Source organism: Achroia grisella, unplaced genomic scaffold (genome assembly GCF_030625045.1).
Source record: "Achroia grisella isolate CSIRO2021 unplaced genomic scaffold, CSIRO_AGI_Agris_v1 utg841, whole genome shotgun sequence".
Lineage (NCBI taxonomy): Eukaryota > Metazoa > Arthropoda > Insecta > Lepidoptera > Pyralidae > Achroia > Achroia grisella.
The window spans coordinates 2,718,509-2,743,230 of record NW_026713039.1 but is presented as its reverse complement, the minus strand read 5'-3'; the positions used below and the strand labels follow the sequence as shown (position 1 = coordinate 2,743,230).

The 24,722-nt window shown below is 33.1% G+C and overlaps 1 protein-coding gene across 1 annotated transcript in view; it reads right to left on the bottom strand.

Annotated features, from left to right (window-relative positions):
- LOC131852216 (uncharacterized) overlaps positions 1-24,722 on the bottom strand; it is a 100,823-nt gene that overhangs the window by 33,629 nt on the left and 42,472 nt on the right. Inside the window, exon 2 of the mRNA XM_059202857.1 lies at positions 8,259-8,400. Coding sequence (XP_059058840.1) covers positions 8,259-8,400 — 142 coding nt within the window. The remainder of the gene's footprint in view (positions 1-8,258; positions 8,401-24,722) is intronic.

Below are 24,722 nucleotides of genomic sequence, written 5' to 3'. Positions count from 1 at the left end.
GTTGGGTTCAGAAATATACTTTAAAAGTTTAGAAATGTAGTTTTTTTATTTCAATTTGATTTAATATATTGTTTGACATGTTATTTAAATGATTCATATCTGTATTGATACTATATAAATTACTGATATTTAATTGTGAGGTTTAACGAATTATTATAATGTACACAGTTATAATAATGAAATTGCGGTGCCACTAAGGGGTATCACATGTATTATGTTCTATTTATTAATAACATCTATACTGTACCAAGTAATACGAAGTACTCCGGGTCATCTAGTCTTTTTATAGTTTAACTAGCTATTCGCCCCGGCTTCGCACGGGTGTACATGTATTATACATATAAACCTTCCTCTTAAATCAATCTATCTATTAAAAAAAACACATCAAAATCCGTTGCATAGTATTAAAGATTTAAGCATACATAGGGACGGACAGACAGCGACCGCGACTTTGTTTTGTACTATGTAATAATGATGCACATTCGATAAAGCTGTAAGGTGCGCCCAACATTAGAGTAATCCGAAAATATATTGTAATTTCACATGGGGTAGACAGTCAACAACATCAACAACTGTTAACGTGGTGGTAAACGCTACGCTAGACAAGCCCACATTTCGCTCGGTATATTCTGAATACAACATAACACGTGGGCGAACCTACCATCGTCCCTCAGCTTAATTTGATTTGTTATCCGTATTTCCATATCCGGTGAGACATAGAAATATAATTTGACATCTAAATATAACACTCATATGTGCAAAACCGAGTGTTTTTGTTATGATTTGACAACTAATTTAATCTTTACAAATTTAACAAACCTGCCTGTCTCTACAGGAAATTAATTCTGAACCATTGAAATTCAACATATCTATTTCGCATCCATGTCCTCTTAATAAAATTCACTAGCAAGTTATTATTTGTATCGGTCGTGTACAACAAATAAAAACTATCCAAGATTGTTATCGTTTATTCGGTGTATTCTTGAATATATTACAAAATATATAATATGGGTACAAAAATTTATTATATTGAAATCGATATTGAGATTAGACTACAGAATATACGTCAAAGAATCGTCAGAATATATGTAAAAGGGAATATGAGACTAGATAAGATTTTAACTTTTTTTTATAGTGAGAGGAACAATAGCTTTTCATAAATTCATTCATTCAATAAATGTATTAATAATTGTGTATCGACTATCTAATTTAATTGTAATTATTATGTAGGTACCTATTAATTTAATTTCTAACACAATTGTAAAATTATTATAGAATACATGAATATGAATAACGAAGTCCTTGAGAATTTATACTAATATTGTATAGATGATTGTGTATGCCACTTTTTCACTACTAAACAGCTTACTGCAAGACATAATATATATGATAGATGATAGATGCGACACGCGAACGGACAAAAGCAATCATCTATCATAAAAAAAGTATCTGGAAGGGGATGAAAGTTTATGCACACAAACTTTCATTCCTTTTTTCACCCCACCACCCGAAGTCGCGGAAACTTATAGTATTATAAAGTGCGAAAGCGTATCTGTTGGTTTGTTACATTTTCATAACTCTATGGATTTAAATAGAACAACATTTATTTAAATGAGCCACACGCAAGTTCCTCGCTCATTCTTCTAGTCATGAGTTTGCGTTCCGAATGAGTGGTAAAAACAAAAAAAATATGACTATACAAAACTGCTTATATTGAGTTTATTCGAATAAAGATTATTTCTATTTCTAATGAAATTTCATGTAAAGACAGAAAGTGGCAGTAACCTGTATTAGAAAATCCCGGGAAAACTATCTTTGGTGATCTCACACACCTTCCCCCAAGAAAGGCGGTACCGGACTATCATTCAGATGAGAAGTGACTCCCGCCCTTCACGTTCTACAGGGAGAGGCAAGGCAATAGAAGCTCCAGTAATATACTGCAGTATTTCCCGAGGCCTCTAACAGGCTGAACTGGAACACCAGAGTTTCAGTGAGGAAGAATTTCACATATCCCACTCGTCACTACGGGTGGTTAAAACTATTAAGATTTATCTTTATAAAAAAAGGTAGCAGTCAGTATAAATGAAAATATTTATGCTCCCACAAAACAACTATTTCTTTTAATATTACTTTCAATTATAAGCAATTATAACTTTCTTACACAACATTCCTTTTACATCTTATTAATTAATATTATAAACGCGAAAGTGAGTACGGATTTAAGTACGGATGGATGTTTGTTACTTTTCACGCAAAAACTACTCAACCGATTTTGATGAAACTTTACATTAATATCGCTTATATATCAGAATAACATATAGGCCATAATTTAAAAATATATTATGTAAATTGGTCGTTATATAATGATAAATATCAAGTGTGATGCAAACGAGTTGCGCGAGTCAGCTAGTGTTTTATAAACTAGAGAGTAAAGACAATAATTTTCTACCAGTTAATAGAAATATAAAAATGCTAAATGTAGTGTACAATTATAGATTATTTCTGTCGATTAGTATCAATATACTATTGTACTTTCATTTCGATTCTGCTTCGCGATGAATTTACCATATCCCGAGGGAAATTCGTACTTTCGATACAGACATATTCAGCGGGTACAACGGAATAATATTGTATTGTTTGGGTCTTGTCTGCGAGACTGTTATGTTAATATCCAGACTACATTTGTATTTATATATTTATTCATACATACAACTAGGTGTTTACTAAGGTTTTGCTTGTGTGAAATACATTCATATCATTTCTGAAAGGAGTTCGTGAAATTCTTTGTTATATTGTGTTAGATACTAGTATCCATCTTTTATGCATATTAATATTATATATAGGAATTTGTATCTATTACTTTGTAATGGATAAAATAAAAAACTTCACACTACATCGGTGGACTAGCGGTTTCAGCGGGTTAAGCTTTACTTTCTGATAGTCGCAAATTTGATTCTATTCTTCAAATCGAGTTGTTGAAATCACTAGGAAATTGTTAATGACGTAGTAAGTAATTTTTCATACCACATCAAGAAATATTTTAGTTCACATTCCATATAATTTTAACAAAGAGTCCATTTTCAAATTGCTCCCCTTAAGAATCAAATTGGCGTGGACCCAACGATGGAAATGTTGGATTAGTCAGTCAGCGTAAGTCTTAAGAAATGCGTATATTATACTGTTAAATATTCATACATATATATGTACGGAATCCAGCTCATCCGCATTTGGTATACGGATAAATGATTTATTGCTTAACACATACGGTAAGGATTGATACTCTTTTTATCTCAATTCATGCAACCTGTCCTGACTTCGCACGGATCTTTTATATTATCAGTATGTTCTAAAAAATAAAGTAGGAGACGGCATGACAGTAAATAAGTCAAGAAAACAAAAAGAATTGAAATAAAATTGTCATATAATAAATATTCTCGGTAATATAAAGTGTAGTTTATATAGTAATATTGTATACAATTTTAAACTAAATGATACGAAACCCAACTTGATTATGAAACCAATCGGCTCCGAAAGAATCATCAAAATTGTTCATATACATAATTTAAAAAAACTCAAAAACAAGGGAGTTTCAAGTACGTGGAAAAATTACATAAAAATAACTGAATATATGCCTATTAGTTATTGTTTGTAACAAAACATTGCGTTGCAAATAATTAATAGGCCAGTATAATATGTGGGACAGACAGTCTGACAGATGGCGCGCCATATGGACAGGACAGTGCGTCTGTATTCACGTCCCGAACAGAACGGATACAAGAGAAGGCTGATAAATTTATCGTATTAGTTTTAATTCAGCAGTTTTTTACATGACTGGAATGGCAAACAAGCAGTCGGGACATCTGATGAGTAATGGCAACCATCGCCTATTGTAGAGCACCATGAAGTCACACTCGACACATGGCGGCCTCAGCTGAAAAATAGCACTATAGTTTCGGCTGCAGCAATATGCTGATCATATTGGTTTCTATACTGTGTGCGCTGTAGCATGGTGCAGCGGGTGACAGTTTCATTAACGTTTCGTTTCACTTTTAAAAGTTGCCGCGATTTACAAATTATGACTTAGTATTTCAGCTGTACCACATTCGTAATATATTAAATTTAATAACCATATTAACTACTAGTTGTTCCCGTGACTTTGTCCGCGTGGAAATTAACATTATTTTTCTAAAATAAAAGTAGCCTAAGTTACTCCTTATTACATCAGCTGGACCGATTTTAACGGGATTTTTATTGGCAGGTCAATAAAAATCCCGTCAAAATCGGTCCAGCCATTTCATAGATTACCCGGAACAAACAGACAGACAAAAATTGGAAAAAATATTATTTTGGTGTATGTACCGTATTTATATTCATATGCATGTAGTAAAAAACGGTTATTTCAATATTACAAACAGACACTCCAATTTTATTTACATGTATAGATTAGTATTAACTTAAATATGTATAGCAATTGTTATAATGCACATGGTATAATGTTTTTGTGTTACCTCTACAGTCCACCGCTCTACCAACTGAGCTATTATTCTGTTGGTGTGGCTGTGTGTATGTACATATATGTACGTGTGTGTACATGTATATATGCTGCCAATTTAATTTAATCTATGCTATTTGTAATGCATGTTAATGTCAATATTATTTGCTACATAAATGTATATAAATTATTATTACTCGTGGTAATAAACTTATCGTACTAGTTTTCAGCGCGTTTGCTGACATTCAATTTGAATGGCATCAACAAGATGACGAAACAACTGATTAAAAGTTGTACCCCATCTGTGATAAGCCCCCTCCAACCCCCCGTCGACTTCAAACGGGGATCGAAATTACAACGGCCTGAGCTCAAATTCGAACCCCCTAGCCATGCCCTCAGACTAAAGTCGTACCCGTCAGGTGGGAGTTGGCCTTCAGCCGCTCCATATATCCTTACTTTGGTTTGGTGTGCCATCTGCACTCGCCCCTTATCGTCTGGTGAAGCTGTAAAGGTCAGCTGCATCCAACAGCAGTAGAGTAGTCCGGAAAAAAACCGTGACGAGTCGTGACAGAATATATAAATGATTTTCTTTTATAGTTTTATGTTAATAAAAGCACATTCTATCTAATTTATTCGTCAAAAGCGGTGTGTATGGAAGTTTTGTAGTGTTTATGTTAATTTAGCAAAGTACGTCCATACAAAACGTTCTCGTTTCTATATTCCACTCGAGTTACGAGTATAAACTGTATTGTACTTACGTACTGTATCGTGGTAGTTCAGCGATAAATACTATCATGATGACGTCAGTGTATATTGTCCGTGAATTTAGAAGTGGTCGAATTACGTAGCATATCATCATTATTATTATTTTTTATTGTCTAATGTTGGCTACTTGCTTCTGACAGAGTTCGAACCATGTTATACCCCTTTTTATTTTTACTTTCTAATTATGCTCCTATATATTTCACCCTGATGACAACTAATTAAGAAACAAAAAATTTCAGATTTATTTTTTACTAGCTACTCGCCCCAGCAGCCAGTACATGTACTATATATAATATTAACTTTCCTCTTGAATCACTCTATCTATTAAAATAAAACGCTTCATAATCCTTTGCGTAGTTCAAAAGATTTAAGCATACATAGGGACGGACAGACAGCGACAGCGACTTTGTTTTATACTATGTAATAAATAATGATATACTTGGAATGAGAAACAAGCTAACGGCCAAGCTGATGGTAAGCGTTAACCGTCCCCTACAGTTTATGTAGCTAGGGAGACGCCATGCCTCTTAATTTCACTGCCTAATCTGCACTACAACCGAAACACAATTACAAATCTCAATTACAGCTGCTTGGTGGCTGGGTTACACTGAGGTACCCATGTAGACGCCTTTTTACACGTTGGCGTGATGATCGTGATAGCCCTTATGCCTTATTATTCCTTATATGATATCGGCCTCAATGGTCTAGCGGTTTAGGACACCGCTTCCTCATCAGTTCCCGATTCGATTCCGCGCACGATACAAACATAGTTATGAATATTATTGTTTGTATTTGTCTGTCCATTTTCTATGTATATCATGTATGCATTTACAAAAAATATATATTTACGTATTTGTATCACTTGTAGTTCTAGGAACTCATATCACAAGCTCTGAGTATCTTGGGACTAGACGCCGCTCGATCCTGTAAGTTTACTACCAAAATTAAGGATAAGGATATAATTACGTTTTACTGGGATAGACTTTATTTCTTTACCCATTTGAGTTTTACTGTGTCTATTATATACTATATCTTATTATATAATACGATATATACAAAAAAAACAAATATTCTGTACAAGATTTGTACAAACGTAGTTAGTCTATTACATTGATTCCTAAAGTGTCTATATCGACCCCCAGGAGTCTATGACAAACTGCAAGGGGTCATCTTGTTCTTTTTACTTTGTTTTTAATACTTAAATTTATTACAGTTAGAAAATTACAAAAAATCAATACCAGGTAAGAATGGGGGGTGTACCCAAAACCGAAAAATATGGCAAGGGGTCTACGACACAAAAAAGGTTGGGAACCTCTATAGTCTATTAATTAATAGAATAAGGAAAAAAAATACAAATTTTCTCTCTACAACATCGGTACAATCATAGAGTCAAAGTATACATAATACAGGTGTGTCATATTTACGAATTATAAATTCAAATTAGAAGGTAGGTAATATACTTAGTAAATCGTAAAAGTCAATGTTATCGTCGGTCGCTTATAATTGCGTCATTTTTATGAACCTTGTAGATGTACACGTCGAGTTATATTAAAAACGGACTTTATATACCTCTACTTAGATACCGCGGCGCTACCCGCATTCGGAACATTAAAAATACAAATCTTTCCTATCTATAAAACTAGCTGTGCCCGCGGTTTTGCCCGCATGAAATTTATAGCCTATTTGTTATTCTGATGTATAAGCTATATTACTGTAGTTTCTTTGTGAAAGAGCAATAAACATCCATCCATACTAACAAACCTACGCATTTATAGTATTCGTATTGGCTAGCGATCCGTTCTGGAGGCTTTATATAAATCTTTATATTTCTTCGTGTTTTTTTAAATTATAATATGCATGTATTATATACATAAACATTTATCTTGAATCACTCTATCTATTTCTAAAAATCGTATTAAAATCCGTCGTGTATTTTAAAAGATCTAAGCGTATTGGTTTTGTTTTAAATTATACTAGATACCCGCTCCGGTTTCGCACTCGTGTACAGTTACTATACATGTAAACCTTCTCCTTAATATCGATTTATCTATTGCTCAAAATTGCATTAAAATCAGTTTCGTAGTTTAAAAGATCTAAGCGTACACACAACGGGGGCGATTTTTTTTATACCATGTAATAAAGATTTCATAAGAACTGAAACTTTGATAAAAGATTTGAAATTCTCTCTAATTTCTAATAGACTTTAATCTTTATTAATATTATAAAGAGGTAAAGTTTGTGAGTTTGAATGTTTGAGGTAATTAATCTCCGGTACTAATGATCCGATTTTGAATGTTCTTTCAGTGTTGGTTAGCCATTCTATCGACGAAGCCTTGATGGAATTGTAGGCTATATAACATCACGCTACGACCAATTGGAAAGTTTCAATGAAAAATGTTACCAAAAATCGGGTAAAATCTGATGCAAACCAAATTGCGCGGGTCAACTAGTATTTAAATAAAGTACCTACTTTACTTGCTGATAACAATTATACATATAATCCTTCCTCTTAAATCACTCTATCTATTTAAAAAAACCGTTTCCAAATCCGTTGCGTAGTATTAATTATTGATTTACGCATACGTAGGGACGGACAGACAGTGTCAGCGACTGTTTCATACTATGTAATGATTATAGATAATAATTACGAATGAAGAATATTTTACAATATATATATATATATTCCATCCAATACATACTTACATTCCCGGCACTACCACGCGCGTTACTGAAGTTAATTGTACTCTACTCATATACTTCGTGCAAGTCCGAACAATAAATTGATAAAGTTTTATCTCAATAGAACGAACAGTGTTTCACATAAAATACGAACAAATATTAATTCTCATAAGATTTCAATCAGACGAATCATTTCTACTCCAATTCCCCACACGCATATAAAGCCATTACAATTTCAATCTTATAATCTACCGCAAACGATTCGATATTCTATAATACAATTTAGATGTAACACAGCAAAATGAAAGAGCACAGTACTCACGCTGCATGTGTATATGCTGCTTGGGCATTTTGTAGTCGGGCGGGTAACATCGCTCGTAGAAGTGGATGTCGTTGACCTCGCACACCTCCGGTGTTGGTATGATGAGCCCCGTGCCTGAGATCGCCCTCTGGAGGTGGTGTTCCTGTTGACAAACACAATTCTCTATGAGACATTGCCTTTATTTCAGTTAGAAATCATTGAAAAAACGTTTTTTTTTATTTAGAAATCACTCGAAAGTTAATTAAATTTCTATTTTTTTACCTTACTACTAGTAAGGTAAAAAAAAAGAAATTTACTTACTAATTTACTAATATTATAAGCGCCGAAGAATGTGTTATGGATAGTTGGATGTTTCTTACTCTTTCAAGCAAACCCTTCTGAATGAAACTTTATAACAACGTAACTTATACATCAGAATAACAGATTGGTTATAAATTTCACACAGCTGAAATTACGGATACAGCTAGTTTAAATATATATTTAAAACGATTTTCGTGTCTATTAATTCTTACGTTTGAGGACTATAAGTTATCTTTATTTTTATCCGTTATTCCACAACTTTTACCTAGAGGCACCGATTTCGATGATACTTCTTTATTTAAAAGCTGATCCTATAAAAAAAGTAAAACTGTTCACAATCCAACCAGTACATTTTGCGTGACCTCTAATAATCCCATTAAATAAATGTTTTCATTTAGTGGGCTAAACATTGATTATATGAAAATAACAAAACATTGCAATAGCTAAAATAGTTTTCAGTTTTTTTATAATAATAAGTACCGTAAATATGTACTAGTAGGTAAATTAAACTACACATATATGTAAGTAAATATACAACTACACATATTATTTGACTGAATTACAAAAAAATACGACGATCATACGTAAATACTGAATACATTATACGCAGATGTCATTGACAGGTATTTCTTTTTTTTTTCAAAACAAAACACTAATCTAAATTCAACTATATCCTCTGTACTTTAGATTCCATTTCCATTGTCATTCGTAACTCATAAAATAAAACTTGTTAGTTCATATTCAACAGAATATTTCTAATGCAAAAAACTCTGCAGCGTCAATGTTAATAACTCATTGCATAATTTTTATAAAGCGGCGTTCATAGTAGCAGCGATTTCTCATATATAATAACAATTTCATCGAATGTCATTTATAAATAATTATAAAAATACTAGTTATACTGGCAAACGTTCTTCTACCATATAGATTTAGATACTAATATCGCTTTTAAAAAATAGAGGATGGTGGTAGAATAGCGTAAATTTGGGGTTGTATATATTTTTAATGGTACATAATAAAAAAAAATATGCAAATAATAAAACAAAAAGTGTTAGGGGTTTATTTGATTATACCACTCATTCGGAACGCAGACTCAACATAAGAAGAATAAGCAAGAAACTTATGTTGTGTTAGACCAACGAGGCCGTCAAAATTAATACATTGCTATTGTATAATTATAGAGTAAAAAAAGGTTTAAAACGCTCAATCCAATAACATTATATTGGACTTGGTATACAGAGTAAATTCTGGCGTGTGACTCTACAATCCGCTCTAACTGCACGACTCGCTAAATCGCTGTCAGCGAGACCTCACCGAACCTATTGAGTCATGTTATGCAGTCGCCGTGTGTCATCATCATCCGTCGTGACCGGGAGGAATACCAACTACCTTGAGAAAGCTGGCAGCTAATACGGCTGTAGCAATTTGTATTTTATTGCCTTTGGCATAAGATCTAAAACATGATTTTGTCATTACAATTATCGAAGCAGATTGTCAGGGAATAACGTCATCACATTGTTAAAGATGTCATTGGTACTGATAACATTATGTAACAATTTTTTTTACTAGTCCATTCCTGTAGTTTCACGTGCACAATAATAACAGAACTCTTTATTGTAAAATGTATATAAACTTTGTAATTTTACTAAGAATGTGTTTCAAAAAGGCGGTCTAATCGCTATAACTATCTCTTACACACTTGGAAGATGGAAGTAATGAACAAAGAAAATGTGGATAGACTCAAGAATTAAAACAAGACTCAAATACATTTAACGGACTCAGTGGTCTAGCGGTTTAGCACACCGCTTTAGTTTCGATGGTCGCGGGTACGATTCCTCGCACGTTTGCAAATGTTTGTATTCATGAGTATGATTGTTTGTATCGGTCTGGGTGATTTCTATGTATTATGTATCTATTTACAAAAAATAATCTAAGTATTTATATCATTTGTCTAGTACCCATAACACAAGCTCTGTTTACCGTGGTAATAGAAGGCGCTGTGTTAATTGTTCTGAAATATTATTATTATTTATTTATTTTATTTCTTTCTTTTAATATATTTTAATATTTTCTCTACTGCATAAATAAAAAAAAAACACTCAAATCGATACAATCATATTCATGAACTAATGTTTGTATATTTAAACTAATATTATAAAGAAACATCTTCATTTCATTTGTGATTAATAAACTCGAAGAATAGGTACTTATAATATAGTTTCTAGTTGACTGGATCCGAATAACTAATCTCTAATCCAATAACTTGTGATATATTCTGAGAAAGTTCTAGAAATAAAAATTAATTAATTCTTCGTGCGATATTACGTTGATGGACATAACTTTCTACAGCAATTGCGTTTGACGACTATCTATCTATACATCTATAGATTAGAATTTAACGGCCTCGGTGATCGAGCATTCCTTTTGTACATCAGGCGTCCATAAGCTACGGTAACCATTTACCATCAGATCATGAATACAAATGAGAAATTAAACCCTCTACCATCTGAAATAAAGCCGTGTGTGAAACCAAAAAGGTGTTTTTTAACTCAAATTTGTCTCTAGTTCGTATTGTTTCCATAAATCTTTTGCCATACAAACATTTTTCTGACTTATTACAAACACATCAAATAAGAAATACCTAATTAGTAACTGATTTCCTGCAACTGAAATTTGAATTCGCTAGAGACTGAAACCAATTGTTCGAATGAAAAAACTTTTTTTTAATGCTGGACAATCCCGTTTATGAAAAAGAAGGATATATAATCACGCTACGACCAATAGGAGCGGAGCATCAAGGAAAAAGAAAATAATAATAATACAATAATAATCTCAGGACAATTTACACAGCTCCATCTAGACCTAAGTTAAGCTAGCTAAAGCTTGTGTTATTGGTACTAGACAACTTATACAAATACATAGATATATTTTATTTTCGTAAATACATACATATTATACCTACCTAGAAAACACCCAGACCGACACAAACAATCGTACTTATGAATACAAATGTTTGTGGCGTGCGAGGAATCGAACCCACGATCGATCGTAAGGCGGTGTGTTAAACCGAGGTCGTCAATAAGTTTTATGTTTTTTTAAGCTCAGCTGCTTATAAACTTGTATAAATTTATAAAATCAAAATTACATATACAATTTTCAATTGAATCAAAACGTTTTCACCGTATTCTAAACATCGACTAAATACATACAGAACGTATACTTCACCCTCATGCGCATAATATATTACCCGGCGACGCTACGCTACCTCGCTACGCTCCGTCGGCCCCAAATAAAATATAACTGAAGATATTTGCAATTTATTACGGCCGTATGTACTTTCAATACGACGTTTGAACCGTAGCAAACATTGCTTTCAATAAATGTACAGAAAACAAAAGAACTCTCTCAAAGGTGAAAGGGTAAAAGATATAAATGTATAACGTAACTTAACTCGACTTTGTACAAAAACCCATATTGACGAAATTAATAAGGAACTAACTAACAATTCAACATATAAACAAAAATGAATTCTCGGATTAGTGTATTATAGTACAATATAGCTTATTTGTCCTCTGAGTATTTCTCAACTATAACTGACACAAAGCAGCTTACTTTGCTGGTTTCTGGCTTAAGAGTGAGATATGGAAGAGAAACAGAATACGGAACATTAGAAAATATTAGAAAAGAAACTAAATTAAAACTAATCGTCCTAATGTAGTGCCAACACGTGCGAGCGTTACATGTTTTGAAAACTAGACGGTGTTTATGTATATTCAATTCAATTCAATTCAAAATATCTTTATTCATGTAGGTTTATTACAGACTCTTATGATATGTCAAATCTACCGTAAGTTCGGAATGATTTCGATATGATATACATATATGATAATACACATAATCGACGGTTACCATTTTCCATCAAGTAGATTAACAGCTGTTTTGTCTTTTCAATTACATACTACTTCTAATTAACCATACACCAATTATCTGGTACTCACAAATCGTCAATTTAAGCAGGAAGGTGATTGTTAGTAATGTGGACTATTGGCCGGCCGCGGTGCCCCTGGAAACCGTTATGATAAATTCTTGGGAGGATTTGTTAAGATGGGCTAACTCACTTCATGCTCATTTTATAATCCTCCACTGGTGCCCCGTCAAAGTAGCGCAAGCTACTTTGACTATTTCACCTGTTTATTTGCATATCATCAATAAAAAAGTCGTCATTTTCTTTGCCATTGCCAGTTAAAAAAATTGTCTAATAAGTCGCTCTTACTGAAATAATTCCGTACCCAAAATGGATAATAACGGTACCTTAATATTGTTCCACGAAGGTTCTCCTTTGTGTTGAGTCGATAATGAGCTAGGTACAGTTTACATCATATTTCATTGTTACCATAATTCGTTTAGCATACGCTCTTTATGCCCTTAATGTAACATAATTGCTTGGCTTTTGTGCGTTTTACGTTTTACAAACGTTACTTTAGAGGGTTATTACACAATATCACATACTATAACCTCATTATCTTCTTCTTTATCTGTACATACAATAAAATCGTTACATCGTAAACTGTCTGTTTGTTTATTTGTGTGTTAAGCTTTCGCATTATAATAAGTGAAGGAATTAAGATGAAATTTTCAGAACATAATTAAAATCGTAATCATAAAGATTAGGCAATAAATAATATGTAATATTTTTTCGGCTTTCATTAGCATATATTTAATTTCATTATTTCATAGCAATATCTATATACAATTATCTACTTTTCTTTTTGTAAATACACAGATATATAGAAAACATTGTGTCCAAAACGATCATAGTAAGTAATAGAAACATTTGTATCGTGGAACAATCGAAACTGCGCCTGAAGCGCCAAACCAAGTCAGTCAAAATACGTAATACGAAAAGAGATACCTATCCTATGTGATAGCCTATTATTAGGTTCTAGTTCTCAAATAATCGAAATTTGACCACAATTAATTTAAATTATAAGTCTGAACTTTATTGAGCTTCTATTGTCAAAGACTATACTGCTATGTGTGTGTCAAGTACATGGTAGTGTGTGTAATGTTTTTTTTATTAATTTAATGTACTTTGTATGCCTTCCTCGACAAATGTACTATCCAACACATAAAGAATTTTTCAATTCGAACTCAATTCAAAACGAATTCGAAGTAGTTCCTGAGATTAGCACGTTCAAACAAACAATTAAATAAACTCTTCAGCTTTATAATATAGGTAAGTCTGCGAAATATTATACTCTTCCGCCCGCGCGATATTCGTAAAAATGGCTACAAAGTTTTTGCCTCACGTATTAATGTTATGACATATACCTAACGTTTTCCACTTGTTCAACAAGTCCTGTAACAACATACTCGTATTTTTTTTTTGTTTCAACCGTATTCAGTTACGGGAGCGTTAACTCCTGCGAACAGCTCCACACCCCACCACAAGACCACATGGCGTACCGTCTAAAGAGAAACCACAACCTTCCAACGGAAGCATAGCTTTATGATAATAAAAACAAAGAGCAACAAACAGTATTACGGCTCGGGGTGTTCGATACAGTTCTGTTCTGTGGCAAGGAAAACTATTTCTAACGTATACATGAACACCGGCTATTACTCCTATAATAGGAATTACCTACATCCCGCGGCACTGTGCGCGAGAAATATTGCCAATATTACTATTTATAAATTTACTAATTATAAACGCGAAAGTATGTGAGTATGAATGAATGAATGAAGGGATGGATGTGTGTTACTCTTTCACACAAAACTACACATCGAACTTTGATGAAACTTTACAGTAATAATAAAAGTAAGTAATAAAATAATTTATTTTCTTTTTATAATGTTTGCTCTTTATAGGTTAAAACATCTTTCAAAACCGTCAAGTTTTGTCTAATACAAAAATCAAACCTTACACTTACAATAACAGCTTGGACATAGTGTAACCAGATCATATTTCATTTCTTTTAGATAAATTACATTTTGATTATTTTATGTTGTCACAGTAATTATATCCTTGAACAAACCACACAACGCCATCTAGATCTAAGCTAGGCAGAGGTTGTGTTATGGGTACTAGTCAACTAATAGATGTACTTAGATACATTTTCGAAAGGAATCTATCCTTTCGCGGTACAAACTTTGTTGGATGCCTGTTTGTATTGGTCTGGGTGTTTTCTATTATGTATGTATATACAAAAAATGTATCTAAGTACATCTATCAGTTGTCTAGTACCCATAACACCCGCGACCATCGGAAGTAAAGCTGCATGCTAGGCGCTAGACCAACGAGACCGTGAGAGGATTTAGATACCATACCTCTGCACCTTCTAACATACACTTATCTTCTAATATACACTTATCTCGCTCTTCAAAGCGCAAGACTGTTTACAACGCAATCTGCTTAGCTGCAGTAACACATAGGACAAGAGTACCCACGCAAAACAACTTGACATAGATTTTACCTTTAGTAAGTCAAATAAAATAAATATCGGGAGTCCCTAATAACATATCTATTGTATTTCATATACAGGTCTTATTTATTAACTGATAGCGACCCTTTGGAATACAAAACACGGCGGGTCGTACCCGTTCGGAGAAACGAAGCAATATTGTATTTCAGCACTGTTACGATACGATATCAATGTTCATTCCCTATTATAAGAGTGGCTATTAAGTTTTAATAGAAGAGTATAGATTGGTGCAGCCGTTTGTCCTAACGGTATTCGCTGGCGGGGCGAATGCAGATATAATGTGAAAGAATGAGTTTAAACTCTGACCGTATAGCGAATCATAGCGAGTACATAAGGAATTAATCACGATGATTTCCAGTAGGAGCTCGGTTGACCTAACATGATACATTGCTAGCAATAGGGTTAGTTCCCATACCAACAACCCCTTCCCTCTAGAATGAATACAACCTATCTTTATACAGGCGATACGCCCCGGATTCGGACAATCATTGTAACTATACCTAATTTTAGAATCCATACCCATGAACGCAATAACACACTTGTGCGTTTCACTCTACAAAAACCCATGGTGACGAAATTAATATGGGACTTGATTAAAGGGGTTAAAATCATAATGCAAAAAGCAACACTGAAGCAACGGAATAAAGTACAATATAGATTGTGCATCCTCTGGGTATTTCGTTATCGCAAAATTACATGTAAGCACATATTTTCTCTTTCCTGCTCATACGAACGGTAATCGTGCTGTACTATTTAGGGGTACTCAATTCAATACCATTCCGCTGAGCGTGGAGAAGTATAGCGTGGGTAACAATTAGGGGTAGACCCTATCGAAAATGGGGATATCGATTCAAGTAGATACGACTTTGTTAAAATTATTCACAACCTATTTGGATAATTTATAAATTTCTTACAGTATTTTATCAGAACCTGTATGGAAACAATCTGTACTAATTTATAAACTTGTAGCTAAAACACGATTAAATCAGTAGTACTTTAGAGAGTTTTACTCTTGCGAGTAAATTAAATTTTAGATGTAATGTAAATATATAAGTGTGTAACTAATTAAGAAGCCAACACGGAGCTAACATACTCACTATTCTAATCCTAAGCTCCTAAATAATAAATAAAAAAAAATCTATTTGGAGACTGAAATACATAGTGGTCTATCTTGTCTTCTAAATTATTTCATGTCCGTCCTATATCATACAAGGGTTCAAATATACCGAGCAAATTATTGGCAAGTGAATTGTGCCGTTCACCACGACGTCGATAGTTAATTTTGAACTCTGTATACCACATCTGGACTTACAGTTGTGACGATAAATACATTTCCATCTTATTAATATCATAAACGCGAAAGATTTTGAGTATGGATGGATGTTTGTTACTCTTTAACGCAAAAAGTATAGCAATAAATATAGTATAGCTTATATATGAGAATAACACATAGGCACACATATAAATTTGATGCGGATGAAACCGCAGGCAGACAATATAATAATTTCATAATGGTAAGATTAAATATCATGATATTCCCCAAATGACAAAAGAGATGGCAGCACCATTTGACCCTATATTTACATTAATTTCAGATAGATTTAGAATTTCGACAGTAATTCTAATAAACTACCAAACAGAATAAACTTAAAAACAAATCAACAAAATGCAATATTGAAGAACGTAACAAAATTCCTTTGTGAGTTATAAAACGTTATAGACCTATCGCTGCTGTGCAAACATTCTCCAAGGACCCCTAAATGCCATCACACGATCAGTTTTTATGAGATTTGAAAAAATCTGCACTAGCAGGACTGTGGGGCCGACGACCCCGCAGATAGATAACAGGTTCGATGTCGGGTCCTGTTGTTTTAAGCCTGGTATAGACGATGCATATAAAAGGACGGCGTTCAAATTTATATTTTTTTATATCTGATAGTAAATGTTAACCTTCGCTTATATACTTTATGAGCACCATAGAAAGTTATCATGTTACGGCTGAGCTAATAACTTGACATTCTGATGGACTAAAATGTTGTGCCTTTTATCCTGTAATTGTACTGCCTCTTTACATAGTATAAAATAAAGTCGCCGCTGCTATCTGTTCGCTTACATCTTTTAAATTACGCAACGGCTATTAATTTAGTTTTTAGCAATAGATAGAGTGATTCAAGAAGATGGTTTTTATGTATAATACATGAGTGTTATAGTATAGAACAAGCCGAGAAATTCAAAGATTTATAATGCATCCAGGACGGGTCCTTAGTAATCTATAGAATACTATCTGACCCGACGTACGGACGTAATTCTGATCTGAACTAGAGAAGAACTATGTACGTACGTACGAACGTACTAAGAACTACTTTCTAGAGTACCCCTATCACATACTAAAAAATAGTTATTCTGAATGCCACCAAACATATACAATTAAAATTAAATTATTGTAAATAACTCGCAGGGTTCAGAACTTATCATAAGTGTATTTTTTTTTATTTTTAGCCCTAGACAAGTAACACAGCGGCGACTAGTCCCATGGAAGAAGAGCTTATGTTGACAACTGATATAAATAGTTAGATTTTTTTGCAAATATACGTAGAATACATCCAGACCGATACAATCAACCATACAAATGATTGCACCATGGAAGAAATCGAATCCGCGACCATCGGAAGTAAAGCTGTGTGTTAAACCGCCAGACCATCGAGGCCGTCATTGTTATACATGAACAAAGATATTTTAATTTGATTATCTACACGGCGTTCGTTACGATAGATCGTCAATGCCAAGCCTTACGTGCTCACTTCCTTACTTTCGATATAATAGTAGCTAGCTAGTAATAAAACTGGTAAGCAACTTGTGAGATTTATTAAATTCAATAAATTTAATTAAGAAACGGCGTCAGTAAGAACATTTTAGTTTTCAACGTATATTAAAAAGATATTTCAATTTAAGTGGGTTTCATTTCTAGTACATTACTCGATATCTTCGATCTATAATTATTTTCTTTATTCTATTAGCGATTCCATACTAATTTTGCCATCATAGAAGTAATTTATTTGTACCAAAAATTTTGTTTATATTTTTTCCCTACTCATCGCGTACAGTTAATATATAAACCATATTATTCAGGGCGGAATAGTCAATAATAGAGTTTAGTGACACAACTGGCAAAGTTCCACGGGGTCCCCTCTAGAAATCATTTTGGTTAATGGTTGGTTAATTTCTGGTCATCAATTTGTCACAATCAAATTAGTGACCTGACCTCACGCTAATTGATGATGATAAGCATCCTACACTGCTGTCCCGCTTGCGTAAACCGTTAGCCTCTGCAGGAACAACATGTCATCATCATCCATTAAAAAAATACAACCTGACCATACCGCACAAAGTCGCATGTAAAACCTAGTGTATTATACTCTCGTTTGAACATGACGACGTCAACATGCGCGTAATCAACTATGATTAGTGTCAAGTGCCGACACGCGGAACGCAATAAACATAGAGATACAAAATTGCCGACATTTTTCAAACGGTCGGCCCACGTAAACATGTAGGCACGGTGGGAAGGGACCCCGTATATCAATATACCGATATACAGGCTTAGTCATAATCTATACTATTATTATAAATCTGAAGAGTTTGTTTGTTTGAACGCGCAAATCTGAAAAATTACTGGTTCTAATTAAAAAAATATTTTTGTGTTGGGTAGTCCTTTTGTCGAGGAAGGCTTTAACCTATATAACATTATGCTACGACCAATAGAGCGGAGATGCAATAAAAAATATTGCAAAAGGTGGGGAAATGAAAAGCACATGAAGTTGCACGGGTCAGCTAGTGTATATATAAATTCAAAACATCTGTTAAATTATATTTACTGAGCAAAGCCTAGATATGCGGAACGCAATAAACAGAGATACAAAATTCACATTTTTCAAACGGTCGGCCCACGTATATATGCAGGGATCTAGGTACGGTGGGGAGGGACCGCGTATATCGATACACGGGCTTAGTCACAAGGGGTATACCCAAACCAAACCCATTGATAGTACATATGAAACTGAAAAACATACTTATAACAATACCCAGTCTAATAAATAGAACAACGGTAACCGTTTACCATCAGATGGGTCGTATGCTTGTTTGCAACCTACGTGGTATAAAAAAACAGAATAAAATAGGTACGTTTACAATTAAATATTATATTTTCATTTATTTGCACTATTAGCACACATATAACAAAATAATAATAAAGTAAAAAAAGAACATTAAATATACATGTACCTAACGAAATTGAAAAAATAAAAAAACAAGATGTATACTGCTATACACATTTTGTACATACGAGTATATATTTTTAAAGAAATAACTAAGTATACAGTTTTCAGAAATAACACACCATCCTGAACTCGTTATTTATTTTCGCCTACAATAAAATTTTATCCCAACTCAAATAAGGAGTTTTTTTTTTTAATGTTTGTTACTTCATAGTTATGAAGTATCAGTTTATAAGTGACGGGGTTTCGTCATTTATATACTGATTAAAAAAAATAAAAATAAGAAGAAAGAATAAAGAGTTGTTGTTTTTTTGGAGTCGGGTATTTTTTATATTATATTTTATTATTATAACTAAAAAGGACCAATCACAAATTGGTATGAACTATGATTTTTTTTTATTAGGTTTTAGAATATTTGTAACACGCCAAAACTACTTTAAATGCCCCGGATTGGAATACCAATTATCACAGAGACAACGAAAACCCACTCATAATATATGTTAAACGGTATTTGACGCAGTATAGTAACTTATATAATCTGCGCTGTATCATCTTGTAATGGTGATAAGGACAATGTGACTCCATTGATAACGAGTAATTATACTTGATTACTAATTTACTAGGTGTAAGCAATGACTAACAACTGCAGTTATCTATCTATTTAGTACAAAATAAAGTCCGCACCGCTTTCTGTACGCTTAGATTTTTTAAATTACTCAAAGTATTTTAAAACACTTTTTAGCAGTATAGTAGTTAATACGTCTAAAGAATTAGAGAAAAGAAAAGTAGGGAAAGTTAAAGATTTGTAATTTAGATAGATAGATAGATAGAATATACTTTATTTGCAACGTACAGTAAAGAAGAAGCACAAACAATATAACAAAAGACACATGTATCGTTACAATAAGGCGGTACAATTTAGCCGTGCGAAGCTGGGGCGAGCAGCTAGTCTTACTAATATTATAAACTGGAAAGTGTGTTAGTATGGATGAATAGATGGACGTTTGTTACTCATTCACGCAATTCTACCGAATGGATTTTAATGAAACTTTACAATAATATAGCTTATACATCATAATAGCATATAGCACAAGTCCAGAGAAGATTATTAGTAACTGGGGATTAGTAGGTACTTCAATTGCCAGTGATAGTGTATTTTTTTTTACTTGGGAAAAATGCTTATGGTGATACGCTCGCTCCAGGGGAGGTAGTCGGCTACTGCCGGACTCTTACAGGCTAAAAACTCCAAGGTGTGGTATTCCTTCTCTTAAACTTTTTTAGATTTATAATGACTATTCAAAAGTGCTTCAATGTAAGTTTATTTGAATAAATGATTTTCTAATATTTTGTGTTCTTACGGGAAATCGCTAGCAATATTTTGTGTTCCCGGAGAAATACAACCCCGAATTCTTTAATTCTATGGTGAATAGATATCTTCTGGGTAAGCGCTCTACATCCTAGGTCTTGCCATCATTTACCATCAGATGAGGTAACCCCAAGCGCAATCCCATTATTAATAATAAAAAAAATATTTCGCAATCTATACGGCAAACGCGGCTCTTCCTAGAAACTTAATTCCTAGGGAAATCGCTCTGATAAGCTAATTGACCCGACTTCATGCTGATCCTATCATGCTCCACTAGTGCTCCGTCGGTGTATACCGTTAGCGCAGGCGGGTGCATCAATCCATTGTCATCGATTGTAAAAAAAACACAAAAGCCAGTAGGTACTCTAGTGGTGCTTCGGATAATTTTCATATTAATTGAGGCACTCGCATCATCTATCTGTATGGCTATGCAACACTAACGATAACAAATTAAAAAATGAAATCTTGTTTATGATTCATTGTGGATTGCGCACTACTTACTTATCATATAGTATTCATATTATTGCATTCATGTATTTACGGACATTATTATGTAAATTGAAAACACAGACCACATTTTTTAGTTGAGGGTCCACTTTATGGTAAGTGGTAACCGTAAAATATATACATGAACATCACTACATCAGGACATAGCTCCATACCTTGTAATTTCACTGCCTTATCTCATAATAGGTATTTATTCTATCAACCTCCACTAGGGCCCCTGCCAGCGTACACCGTCATAAGCTCAAGCTTTATCTCAACCAATCCTTAATAAAAATGAAATATAAAAACAAAAATTCTAAATTTAAATAAAAAACAAATAATCATTTTAAATAAAAAAAGGTGCCGAATAAAATGTACAGTACATTCCCACAATCGTACTCCTATAATACGAAATCCTTAATTTTGGATGTTACGCAACTACGGTCGGGGTCAACGCCCGGAGGCCCACACCGCGTGGCCGCTTGCCGAACGCGAGATAAGCGTGGATGAGCTCAAATACGAAACTTATTGATATTTTTTTAACATTAGTTATATCACGTCGAATATTACCCGAGTGCGCAATAAAGGAAGATACTACAAATACAAAAAAATACATTATTAATATAATCATATTAATATTTTAAAAGTGATTTTATGACGTTCATGAACAGCTATGTCAATGATTAATTAATTGATTGATTAATACTCTGTTTCGTGGACGAGTAAGTACCAATATCCAAAAATGAAAAACGACTATGTGCATGCTGCACATAGTCGTACGCTGTCAAGAGCGATTAAATATAAGTTAATGTATTAAAAACAAAATCTAAAAACCAGCTTTTACTCATATTGATTTTAAAGTGATGTCATTATATTTTTGTATTCTACTCAGCGACCCTTTTATTTAACACCCATATCATGCATAAAAATAATTAATTCGCCATATTGAATTTAGAATGACATCACTTACTCAATAATGCATTGTCGTCCATACTCAGTGTATGCACAATATCAGCTCAATCGATTGACGTTAAATTAAAATTCTGATTTGACCAATTTTTTTTATACTGCTATGGTAACAAACAAGCATATGACCCATCTGATTATAAATGGTTACCGTAGCCTATGAAACCCCGAGGCACTAGGGGTGTTACGTGCACATTACTGATCCTTAAGAAACCTTAATATACCCTTCTTGAAAAATCAAATCAAATTCAGATTAAGTAAAGTTAAATAAGAGATTAAAAAAAATCATTCCCATTTCCAGAGTGCGGTAATCGTGTTCAAACGGTACAGGGAGGCCCTGACACAGAAAGGAAATCCCGTAACCTACTTTAGTAATATAAATCTATATGTACATAGCTATAGAGTAAAACTCATACAAACATGATGTTTCAAGTAATTAATCAAATTTATATTAATATACTAAAAGGTAATATTTATTTGTCCGTCACAGAGGAACTTAAATAATACTTAACCAATATTAAAATTTCTTTTACCTATAAGCAATTAATTTATAAGTTAGTAATATGGGTTGTATTTTATTCCAAAAAGAATCGAGATTCCTACAATATTAAAAACTAAAAGGTATGCATACTAAAGTTTATCTCAATTCTAAGTCGGTAAAAATCTACATGTTAAAATAAATATTGCTGTCTATACAGCGACTACTATCGATTATGTAGTACATATAATGTATATAGTAAACATCTATTTAATTATGTCCGTGAATAAATAAAAAAACGATTTTCGCTTATGTCAAATAAAAACAGCATTAACTTCGAAGCGAAAAATTAATAATTTATTTTTTATACCGTCAAATAAAATTTGAGTATATGTTTCTTGCACTGAGTATAACTATAGCTGTATGTACAATAGTATAAAACAAACAAAATAATTAAGAAAATATATGAGAAGAACATTCGACATATTAGAACAGGGCATAAACTAAGTAACTAAACACCAATATGAAATGTACACGATTTCGAAACTACCGTATCGGTTACCTCAGTTTCTGTTAGGCTTAATTTCCCTTAGGATCGCGCTTTAGTTGGACAAAATCAAGGCATAATAATCTGTAATTAAGATTAATAGCCTTGGGGTGCGAAAATAAATAGGGGCCTAGTCTGAATAAAGATCACTGGGAAATTCAAAATACCCCTCTGTTAATCCTCTACAAAAAAATCTGATAGATATACACATAATACAAATGTAATTACACTGTCTATACCTCGACGATTTGTGTATAAAAGGCCTCCCTTTTATAGTTTATCTTTTTATCGATGTAACAGAACCCAAAACGATTTTTCGATTATTTGTTTGTTTGGCTGCGTGCTACTCTCACAAACGATTTGGCGGATTCCACTAATGTTTATTCAATTCTACAATCGGTTCACAAATTAAAAAGTAATAGGTAAATTAATATTTAAAATACCATAGCTACGAAGATGCGGGCTCAGTTAGTTATTGATAATAATAAGACTCATCCAGCGGAGCTTAAACATTTTAATTAATAAAAATCGAAGAGACGCTTCGGTTATTTGCAGAATATTAAAACATTTAATAAAAAACTTAATTACGTATTTTGTTGGATAGATGACAAGCATAAAGCCATAGAAGAATTTTATACCTTATTTCTTTGAGAACTTAGTTAAAAGTAGAAAATAGATTATAGGTACGTAAAAGGAGCTTTCAACCAACTTTAATAAATACAATGTTGTCAAAATTACTGCACTTTCCTTACGTGTAATAACTTGTACTTTAGTGCCTTATTCTCAAGATGATTCCATACAAATATTGAGACAATTTTTTTTAACGAAACTGGATAATATTTATTTTACTCATTCTCACAAATGAAATTACAATAAATGATAATTTACGATTTAATTATAAAAAAAAACAAGCATTACTTTTCAATAGCTCATCGTCAACTGACGAATGTTCACAACAAATAATAGACTGACGGACTGACTGACTGGCAAATTATATTGAACTTAATATAACCTTACAATTTGGTATGATTTTGGTTTTCGTGGAACAGATAACCTATTTAAAGGACTAAATGTATTAAATTATAGTACCTATATATTTGTGAAAAAAAGATTACTATAATTATTAATTATTAATATTTAAAATAAGATTATCCACACTAAGGTCAACTATACCAGCTGACACTAAAGACGGTTTGCAAGCAGTGTGCGTGTCCGCCGTATCAATTTCTACCAGCGCGCAGTGACCTCCTTCCCTTCTCCGATTGTGAGAAAAACTCAAAGCCATCGGATTAAATACAGGGACAGTTAGGGGTCAAGTAAAAATGGCAAGTGGGTTTTGAAAAGTAAAGTAACTATACAACGAACTCAAGTTCGTGTTTGCTTTATAGTTGAAAGTTTTTGCAAATTTTGAACATTCGACGTGTTGGTATTTTATTTATACAATAAGCGGAATTATCAGTGTGGTGTTTGTGAATTAATATCTATGATGTAGTTACATAACATTTTACAAAGGTAGACTTTAAAAAAATTACGTAGACTTTGCACAAAGTCGTTTGCGTGATTAC